The 11,603-nt window shown below is 36.2% G+C and overlaps 1 protein-coding gene across 1 annotated transcript in view; it reads left to right on the forward strand.

Moving 5' to 3' along the window:
- Positions 1-10,788, forward strand: part of LOC127871826 (vam6/Vps39-like protein) — a 63,656-nt gene extending 52,868 nt beyond the window's left edge. The window contains exons 21-24 of the mRNA XM_052415051.1: positions 135-287; positions 889-1,023; positions 2,576-2,667; positions 8,587-10,788. Coding sequence (XP_052271011.1) covers positions 135-287; positions 889-1,023; positions 2,576-2,667; positions 8,587-8,668 — 462 coding nt within the window. The 3' untranslated portion in view covers positions 8,669-10,788. The remainder of the gene's footprint in view (positions 1-134; positions 288-888; positions 1,024-2,575; positions 2,668-8,586) is intronic.
- Positions 10,789-11,603: the final 815 nt, after the last annotated feature.

The raw sequence follows: 11,603 nt of genomic DNA on the forward strand, positions 1-11,603 counted from the left end.
CTACCTGTTATGTTGTGCCATCTACAGATGTACTACTACCTGTTATGCTGTCCGCTCTGCAGGTGTACTACTACCTGTTATGTTGTGCTCCTACAGGTGTACTACTACCTGTTTTGTTTTCTCCTCTGCTGCAGGTGTACTACTACCTCTTGAAGGTCTACCTGCAGCCCCCGGACCCATCCAGTCTGGGGCTGACAGCCTTCAAGGAGGGACAGCGGCCCCGGCCGGACAAGGACCAGGCCCTTAGGATCATGGAGGAGCATGCAGGGTGTATAGACACCACAAAGGTAAGGTTTGTCTTGGAATTCAGTTGTTCTTAAGAAAATAATTGTAAATAAGGTTTTCTATGCAAAATCTGTGATAGCTAGCTATAATTGGCAGAGCTATTGGCTGCAATTTGTATGTTTGAAATCCAGACCAATCACATAATTTGTGCTGCTATTGGCTATTATATAATGTTAGGGGCTATACCTTCCTCAGATAAATTCCGATTTACACAAATGGGGTTGGATTATTATTGCACTTTGTCCATTTCTCAGTCCTCACATCTGTCTATAGGTTACATTTTCATGTTCGCTCTACATCATCTATACCATGTGAAGGATTTTTATTAACCTTTCTTCAAATGTTTAGGGTATTGAATGGATATGAGGAAGGCATGAGCCAGTTGTGCTTGCTCAAGGTCAAACTTTAAGATCAAAGACTGATAAACACATATATATAATACACATTTAAATGTTACTGTAGAAGAATTATGAATTTTACAAAAATGGTGAAACCATGTTTCGAAGTGTTTAAAACGTTTCCTATACAAACATTTGTTCTAAGGTATATATAGTAATGAGTTGTTCAACTTTATGAATTGTTATGCAATACATATGTGGGCAGGCTCTAGAGTTGTTGCCCCCTGATACAAAGATAGAAAGCATACTGACATTCATGGAGAAGGTTCTGGAACTGAAAGCGGCAACTAAACACAGCGCCAGTGTGCTGCGTAATATGCTCTACTCTGAGAGCTTGCATGTAAGTTCTCTTGAAGTATTTATGGTCAATACTTCATTAGCTTTCCATATTCATGATAAATATTTAATTAGTGTAGTGCACAATATGCTTTACTCAGAGATCTTTCATTTAAGTCTCTTGAAGTATGTGTGGTAAAAGTTTCATTGGCAAGCCATATTTGTTATCAATGCTTTATACAGCATAGTGTATTATTAGCTCACCTGTCACAAAGTGACACAGTGAGCTTATGTGATCGTGTAGATGTCCGGCGTGTGTCCGTCCGTCAACAATTTGTTTGTGTAGACAATAGAGGTCACAGTTTTTATCAAATCTTTATGAAATTTGGTCAGAATGTTTATCTTGATGAAATCTGGATTGGGATTGTATTTGGGTCATCTGGGGTCAGTAACTAGGTCACTAGGTCAAATCATAGAAAAACCTTGTGTAGACAATAGAGGTCACAGTTTTCATCAGCTCTTAATGAAATATGATCAGAATGTTTGTCTTTTTAAAATCTGGGTTAGGATTGAATTTGGGTCATCTAGGATTAAAAACTAGGTCACTAGGTCAAAGTTGAAAAAAAACAAACTTGTGTAGACAGTAGAGGTCACAGTTTTCATCTTAACAAAATTTGGCCAGAATGTTTATTTGAATGAAATCTGGGTTGGGATTTTATTTGGGTCATTTGGGGTCAAAAACTGGGTCACTAGGTCAAATCATAGAAACACCTTGTGTAGACAATAGAGGTCACAGTTTCCATCAGATCTTTATGAAATTTTGTCAGAATGTTTATCTTGATGAAATCTGGATTGGGATTGTATTTGGGTCATCTGGGGTCAGAAACTAGGTCACTAGGTCAAATCATAGAAAAACCTTGTGTAGACAATGGAGGTCATAGTTTTCATCTGATCTTAATGAAATATGGTCAGAATGTTTATTTTGATAATATCTGATTTTGGATCGTATATGGGTCATCTGGGTCAAAAATTAGGTCACCGGGCCAATTCTAGTAAAACCTCGTGTAGATGAAAGAGGTCATAGTTTTCATCACGTCTTAATGAAATTTTGTCAGAACGTATTAATTCATGAAATCTGGTTTGGGATTGTATATGGGTCATCTGAGGTCATAAAGTAGGTTATCTGGTCAAATCATAGTAAAACTTCATATAGAGGATAGAAGTCACAGGTGAGCGATTAAGGAACATCATGGCCCTCTTGTATGCTTTACCCAGCGAGCTTGCTTGTAAGGTCTCTTAAAGTATTTGTTCTTTCATCAATATGATTCATTGAAAATCTGTCTTATTAGCATTAGATTAAAGATACCGGTATGCCATCTTTAATATTTCAACGCATAAGCATTGAAGTTTAAGTGAGATCAATTACTGCTACTTAAATATAATACTCAGATAAAGTTTGGATCTTCATGTTAATAATTAAATAATAGATGCACCAAAATGCTTTTCAAACAGTTAAAGTAGGATAAGGAAAGAAGTAATTTTTTTGTAAAAAAGCATTTGTATTTGATAGCTGAAGCTTAACTGATGTTACCACTATGTGTTGTGTTCCCTTGCAGGTGCATGAGCAGAGGATGTTCTATGAGAAAGAGAAAGTTGTCATCACGGATCTCAAGAATTGCACTGTGTGCAAGAAACGCATAGGAAACAGGTAACTGACAAGTGCCCCACGTGAACCAGCATGACCAATCACCTCGCATGTTTTGTGGCCAGGCCAGGGAATCAAAACCTACTATCCTCATATTTGTTTTTCAGCTTTCTGCAGACTGAACTAGCTACTCATACACACATGGGTGTCGATGTTTCTATTCATGAGTAGCATTTGCGAATATAGCATTCACCCAACTATTATTGCTGGTTTAACCTGATTAGGTTTGATCCTTAAAAATTTGGACCTAGGCTGTTTATTTTACAAGATTGTGTTAATCTCCACACTGAACACTTTATCTTAAATATTTTCAGTACATGTCCTGCATTGCCTGTGTATGGTTCCAGCTCACTGGAGCACAAGGTGCAAATGCGTTGTGTTTTATATTGCAGTTTCTATGTCGTTCATGGTCTGTTGTGTGGCTTCAAAATAAGTCTAGTCTTGTGAACACTATAGAGGCCACGTTTATTTCCCAATCTTACCGTTAAGAATGTATGCTGCCGGTAGGGTGGCATATAGCAGTGGGACTGTCCGTCCCTCAGTCTGTCAATCCATCAAGCATTCTGTTTTCTTGAGTTATTGTCCCCAACCGGTGAAACCGGAGGGGACTTATGGTTTGCGCTCTGTGTGTCCATCAATCAGTCAGTCAGTCTGTCACACTTTTCTGGATCCTGCGATAACTTTAAAAGCTCTTCATATTTTTTCATGAAACTTGAAAAATAGGATAGATGGCAATATAGAAATTATGCACGTCATTTCATTTTGTTATTTGGTCAAAAATTCTGGTTGCTATGGCAACAAATATATAAAAAAAAATCTGACAATTATGGAGTTTCACCAGTAGGGGACCATATTGCCTGACAATAGTCTTGTTTTACTCAAGGCTTTCAGATATAGAGCTGATTTTTATGCCCTCTTTGGAAGAAAAGGGGGTATACAGTTTTCGCACTGTCCGTCAGTCTGTCTGTCAGTCTGTCTGTCAGTCTGTCACACTTTTCGTGTCTGCTCTCTAATTCAAAAAGTTTTCATCCGATCTTTACCAAACTTGGTCAGAAGTTGTATCTAGACAATATCTAGGTCAAGTTCGAATATGGGTCATGCCGGATCAAAAACTAGGTCACGGGGTCACTTAGCGCATTTCAAAGATTTAGCATGGTGTCCGCTCTCTAATTGAAGTAGTTTTCATCTGATCTTTACCAAACTTGGTCAGAAGTTGTATCAAGACAATATATAGGTCAAGTTCGAATATGGGTCATGCCGGGTAAAAAACTAGGTCATGGGGCCACTTAGTGCATTTCAAGGATTTAGCATGGTGTCCGCTCTCTAGTTTATGTGGCTTTCTGATTTATTTTGATATTCTAAGACATTTTTATGCCCCCGAAGGAGGGGATATAGTGACTGTCCGTCCGTCTGTCCGTCACACTTTGCGTTTAGATTTCGACAAATGCTCATAACTTCTATGGCGCTTCAGATAGCAATTTCATATTTGGAATGCATGTGTATATGTACAAGGCCTTTCCATATGCACACAAATTTTGACCCCTGTGACCTTGACCTTTAACATAGGGTCCACGTTTAGGTTTCAAAATCTGCGTTTAGGTTTCGAAAAAAGCTCATAACTTCTACCAAGCGTTTATAGGGGGCATAAGTCATCCTATGTTGACAGCTCTTGTTGGTGTATAAGTCTATCTACATGACCTACATATGAAGTTTGAGTTGGGTTCCGGTCAATTAATTTTTTACAAAGTTGTGTGCAATGGACTTAAAAAATTCTCTATAATTACCATTTTCCAGAGTTTTTTAATGCAACACTTTCACATATTTAGCTGATTTTTGGTATGTGAGTCTACCTATGTGACTTACAGATAAAGTGTGAGTTTCTGGTCAATTGGCTTTTGGTAACATTATGGGCCTACGACTTCGAAATTTTCTGTATTCTAGAGGTTTTTTATGAAAAGCTTTCAAATATTGAACTGATTTCTGGTATGTGACTCTACCTACATGACCTACAGATGAAGTGTGAATTGTGATCCAATCTATCGATTTTTGGCAAAGTTATGGGCCTTGGACTTGAACTGTTTTCCGGAGGTTTTTTTACGAATTCAATTATAGAGCTGATTTTTAGCAAGGCTGTTTTCGGAGAAAACCCAAGCTATTGTCATAGCCAGCTCGTCGTCCGCCGTAGGCGGCGTGCTAAAACCTTAACATTGGCCATAACTTTTTAAATATTGAAGATAGCAGCTTGATATTTGGCATGCATGTGTATCTCATGAAGCTGCACATTTTGAGTGGTAAAATTTCAAGGTGAACATCATCCTTCAAGGTCCAGGGTCGAAAAAACAAAGTAAAGGGAAGTAATAAGCTTTAAATGGACATAGTTATCTGACCTGCCCATGTATCTATTTTTAACCAGGTTTTCCGAAGGAAAAAACTGGTTATTAGATTGGCGAATGCGGGCGGGCTGGCTGGCTGGCTGGCTGGCGGGCTGGCTGGCGGGCTGGCGGAACAAGCTTGTCCGGGCCATAACTATGTCGTTCATTGTCAGATTTTAAAATCATTTTGCACATTTGTTCACCATCATTGGACGGTGTGTCGCGCGAAATAATTACGTCTATATCTCCAAGGTCAAGGTCACACTTTGAGTTCAAAGGTCAAAAATGGCCATAAATGAGCTTGTCCGAGCCATAACTATGTCGTTCATTGTCAGATTTTAAAATCATTTGGCACATTTGTTCACCATCATTGGACGGTGTGTCGCGCGAAATAATTACGTCGATATCTCCAAGGTCAAGGTCACACTTTGAGTTCAAAGGTAAAAAATAGCCATAAATGAGCTTGTCTGGGCTATAACTATGTCATTCATTATGATATTTTAAAATCATTTGGCACATTTGTTCACCATCATGGGACGGTGTGTTGCACAAAAGAATCACGTCAATATCTCCAATGTCAAGGTTGCCACAACTAAAAATAGATTTATTTTAAAACAAACTTACAAAGGGTGTTAATTTTGTTTGTTCATTTAAAAAGTTCAGTTTGAGTTGTCTCCCTTTATCAGATTTCTTTTCACAATGAAAACCTGGTTTTGTGACAATTTTGTCCCTTGTTGTTAAATAAATCAAAGCGGCGCAGTAGGCAGCATTGTGTTTCTGACAAACACATTGTGGTAAAAGGTCAATGTCATCCTTTACGGTCTACGGTAAAAAATACAAATTTAAGGGAAGTAATAAGCTTTAAATGGAGATAATTATTCAATATTGAACAAAGCCACTTTATATATTTGGCATGCATGTGTACCTCATGGAGCTGCACATTTTGAGTGGTGAATCTACAGTCACGGTAGTGGCTTTTAATTATTTGCTACTAAAAATAGAGATATGTTAGAGACAATTATTTTAAAGGGAAGTAATTTATATAATTATAAATCTCATATTATATATTTCCTTACCAAGAATTGAAGTTCTTTTCACAGTTACTGTACATATTTATTATTTATATTATTTATAACCCAAATGATTGATTTGTCAAAGTTTTTTTTTTAAATGATATAATTATCATTTTTTTATGTTCATTACATACTGTGGACTTATGCCCATAGGTACATGATCAACTCTGGCTATGATTATGAAAAAGAAAAAAAAAAAACTCTGGCTATGATTATGAAAAAAAACAAACAAACTCTGGCTATGATTATGAAAAAGAAAAAAACTCTGGCTATGATCTCTTTTAAACCACAGGCCATGGTTGTCAGTGATGTCTGACATGGTCATAATTGACTGTGAGACCCTCCCCCCACCCTCCCCGATTGTATTGGACAAAATTCAAGGGAAGTAATAACCTTTAAAGGGAGATGATTTCTACACCTGCCAAATGATAAATATAAATTTTATTTCAATGCGTCGCAGTAGGGGGCATTGTTTTTCTGACAAACACATCTCTTGTTGGGTCACTAGGGTAGGTCAAAGGTCAAGGTCACTGTGACCTCTAAAAAAAAATATTCTGACAAGCTTTCGCAGCCGAGCGTGGCACCAGTTATGCAGTGCTCTTGTTGGTATGAGCGTCAACCTACATATGAAGTGTGAGTTTCATTCCAGTTCATTGATTTTTGCAAATTTATTGGCAATAGACCTACACATGTTCTCTATAATAACCATCTTCCAGAGGTTTTTTGCACAACTCTTTAATATATGTAGCTGATTTTTGGTATGTGAGTCTACCTACCTGACTTACAGATAAAGTGTGAGTTGTGTTCCAGTCCATTGATTTTTGGCGAAGTTATGGGTATTGGAAATCAAACTTCCTTTTTCCAGAGTGTTTTTTTTTCAACGCGATCAGATATTGAGCTAATTTTTATGCCCCCTTTCGAAGAAAAGGGGGTATATAGTGCAGAGGCGTCAAAGTTCAGGATTATTCCTGAAATCAGGATTTTGGCCCTTAAGGACCAATTTTGATATTGATATAAATTAAAGGATTTTTTCTGTAATTTTAAGATTATTGTCACAAAATGTCATCTTAAACACAAATGATTTTACTTTGACATATTGTTTACGAAGTTATATACAATAGTAAACAAAGTTACATGAATTATTAACCCTTTTTTGCTCTGGCCCCAAAACGATAGGCTTATTTTCAGGATTTTAAATTTTGGCCAATTGACACCCCTGATAGTGATCGGACTGTCCGTCTGTCTGTCCGTCACACTTTGCGTTTAGATTTCGAAAAATGCTCATTACTTCTATGTCTCTTGAGATATAACCTTAATATTTGGCATGCATGTGTATATGGACAAGGCCTTTCCGTATGCACACAAATTTGGACCCCTGTGACCTTGACCTTGAACTTATGGTGCACGTTGAGTTTTGAAATCTGCGTTTAGGTTTCGAAAAAAACACTTCTACCAAGATTTATAGGGGGCATGGTGTCCTGGTGACAGCTCTTGTTTTATGTGATAATAATCACATGACTTACAGATGAAGAGTGTTTTGTTCCTGTCCATTGATTTTTGGTGAAGTTATGGGCCTTGGTCTTAACAATTTTGTTTAAAAAAACTGCTGTGCGGCTTAAAAACGCAGTAAGGGGCATTGTGTTTCACAAACACAGGTCTTGTTTAATTGGGCCAAATGGGGTCAAAAACTAGGTTACAAGGTCAAATAAAAAAATAAACCTGTGAACATTAAAGAGGCCTCATTTTTTACCCAATCTGCATGAAACTTGGTCAGGATATTTGTGCCAATACAATCTTGGTTGACTTAAAACATGTGTTTTGGTTGAGTTAAAAATGGGTCATGTGAGGTCACAAGGTAAGCTGAGATAAAAAGCTTATGCACACACTAGAGATCTATTGCTCAATCTTATGAAACTTGGAGAGAAAATTTTTCCAAAAAATATCTCAGGTGTGTTGGAAACTTGATCATGTGGCAACCAAAACTAGGTCATAAGGTTGAATGAAAGAAAATCTTGATATCATCCTAAAAATCATTTTATTTGCATCATCTCCATAAAACTGTCAGTAAACATTTTGTTGTAATGATTTCTACATGTAAGATGAGTGAGATATGGTTCCTGTCCTTTGAAAAGACTTAGCTTTCATGAGGCGTCTCAAGTTGAACCATTTGAACACCAATTATGTAACATTTTTTACTCACTTAATGTGAAACTTGCTCATTTTACATGCGTTATTTATTGGGGCTGATTCAATGATTGTTGGTTGTATAAAACATGACAGCCATGTTTTGGGGCATTTTTTTTATATAAATATATTATGAAACCTTGTGAACAGTATCTGCTTAGAATAATGTAGTCTCCATTGGTCTCAGGTGAGCACCCTAGTGCCTTTGGCCATCTTGTCTACATTTTTTTAATGGATTGAACTTAATGATAAATATTAAGTCATAATTTATTGAACGTGTAATGTTGTTTCAGTTTCTTTGCTCGCTATCCCAATGGTGTGATTGTGCACTACGGCTGCTGCAAGGAGCCCAAAGTTCCCCCTGGAGACACCTGATAACTGCACTAGGGTGGTCTAGATTAGCTTCAACATTTTACCTGCTACATTTTACCTGCCATTAGCATTGATTGCATTATATTGGTATTGTAAAGCATAGGCAAGTGTATTGCAATGTATTCAACACACACACTGGATGAAAGTTTAAAGCTTTGTGTACTTCATGTTGTGTGTTTTAAGAGCAATTACTGTTAAAAAGCACACATAAATGCAATCGTCATTTTTGTGTTAAAAATCAAAAGTAGTTGATGCAGAAGCATTAACATAAATGTAATCATGTTAAAAAATATGACACTTCCCTTTCAAATGAGTTAGTTGAATTCCTCCTAAAGGCTCACAAAGGATGTATATTGTCACCTGATTATGGCTTTACTATTGGAAATGGTAACTTTCGAAATTGCTTATTTTCCCATGTAACTTTGTAACTTTTTTTTATCACTTCTATTGGCATTTACTGCAAATATGACAACAACTTTTCTAACGTAGTAGACTTACGTAGTATAGGATTGGAGTCTTCCCTGTGTCTTCCAATGGAACATCACAGAAACATAATCTCTTAAACACTTTAGAGTGTTATTATGGTAATAGTCAAAATTGTGATACGCATTGATTGGAATATTTGTGTTCAAGGTGATTGTGTGCAGATTTCCGACCAAGCAAGAAGTGTGTATACCAGTAATGTAAATTTAAAAAATAGGTTCCAATACTCAATGTGCCATGTGATTAAGTGCTCTTCTAGTATTTGTATATAGTTGTGTTTTTTATTTAATATATATGGTTATGTGTCTTTATGTATACAATGTTCTGGAAGTGGTAAAATCCGCTTGAAGTTATCTTTTAATAATCTGTTTATTGAAACTTAAAATATGTGTCATTCTTGTAAATATGTATGTAAATCCTGAAATATTGTATTAAACATAAAGTATTTGTTGCCGGTGTGAGTTGGCAGTACATGGCATACAATGTCCACAGTTAATTGTTTTCCATTAATTGATGTCAAGCAATATAGTCACATGATGGAAATACCTATACCTAGACAATTACAATCATTCCACAAACAGAACAAAACATGTGATACATTGTAGTATGAAATAGGAAATGATATTAATATCACATTAATTCACACACATATCACAATTCAATTGTACACAGATATTCTTAATATATTATTTATAATGAAAAATACTTTAATTCACCAGGTTGATAAAAAACAAAAGGGCACAAAGGTAGGAAATGTAGTGTTTTGACTGAATGCAAGGGCATTATTTGAATGAAATAAAATAGTATTATTGAATGACCAATGAGAATCTTGCATCCATCATAGACTGTACAACATAATCAGGTTAACCAGTGATATATACAGATCAGTTGAAAACAGTTTTAGTAAAAAAAATATATATTATTTATTTATCAGTCAAAACACTCTGCCAAAATGTTGTAGAGCTCACATGTCACAATTGAACAACTACATTTTTTTGCATAAAAGTGTGTTTGAGCTCACTAAAAAAAAAAACTGTAACAACCTACTGGTATATAAAAATATGGTTTCATTGTTATATCTTATTCTCACACTGACTGTAAGAAATAAAATCATGTAAGATAAATAAAGAGAATACTAGAAGAGTTGCTTTCAGGTTGATTAAGCCCTGCTAAGATTATCTAGAGGGTCAACCATGGACAGTTATCCATGTTTGCGGTCTGACCTGTTTCTTTCATGTTGTTCTCATCGTTGTTGTCCTTTTTCGGAAAATAAACCATAGGAAATGTAAGAAAAGTATTATAAACATTTACATCATGAAAATACGCAGGTGACAGTTCAATTCCAACAATGCATCACTGTATTTATTTACAGCATAAAGTTTCAGTATGATTGGCAAATCAGGTTAGACGCTTTACTATAAATGCAATAAAAAATATGTTATGAAAGATTGTATAGATCTACTTTGTATGCATCAAGTTCTACAGTCATATAATTATATCTTAAGTTGTGTGCTAATGTACATCTGGTTGACTCAAGATGTTGCCACATTTAATTATAACAGTTTTGTATTGTTAAGTTTATGTTACATATTCCTTTATCTATTGCCTTGCTAAATACAATAAAATTATTGATAAATTTACATCAGCGTTGTTTGCACATTTTAATAAATACATGTATACAAGTTTTATAAACAGATATTTTCAAATGAACATACTGACTGAGGACCTATTAATACTTAGACTTATATATCAATGTCATTTATAAAAAGAGTCATTAGTTGCGTTCTGCAATGTGTCAGAGACATTCTTAAAGCAGCGAGCATATGTTTATCTGAATAACACAGTTATAATCCTTAATTATGGATAATGAGACTGATGAGCAGGCATAACTTTTGTAACAACTCGAAACATTTCTTCACCTTTCATATTATCGGCAGGATAATAACATTTTGTGCTTTATGTTGGCTTTTGATGTTATGATAGTGTTAACAGAGAGCATGTTCCTCAAAGTTAACAGCAGTTACCTAGAGATCAGGCACAACTGGTTCTCATCTGACTCAACTCTCACTTCTGGTTCGAGACATTTTACCCAACCACACCCTGGTACCTACTTCTGTTGGCGGGTAAAACAAAGTGAGGGGACTGGCAGGACTCGTATGACCAGTTGCACATTCTTGGAGATGAAACAGCAGCCAACAAGAGCCCAATGAAAAGAAGTGACAAAGACTTAAGTAGAGAATACAAAGCTGGATTGGTCGGGGCCAGGAATAACAACGACCGCGCACTCCACCATCAATCTCCAGGTATGGATGCGATAAGTTAGATACTGGCGCTAATCTATCAAGTTGGCGGTAAACAGAACAATCATAGGAACATGGAACGTTAGAACACTCAATGGGTGTGGCAAGGTCCATGAACTGAAGCACGAGCTGAAGCGCTACTGCTGGGACATCGT

This window comes from Dreissena polymorpha, chromosome 3 (genome assembly GCF_020536995.1).
Source record: "Dreissena polymorpha isolate Duluth1 chromosome 3, UMN_Dpol_1.0, whole genome shotgun sequence".
In the NCBI taxonomy this organism is placed as follows: domain Eukaryota; kingdom Metazoa; phylum Mollusca; class Bivalvia; order Myida; family Dreissenidae; genus Dreissena; species Dreissena polymorpha.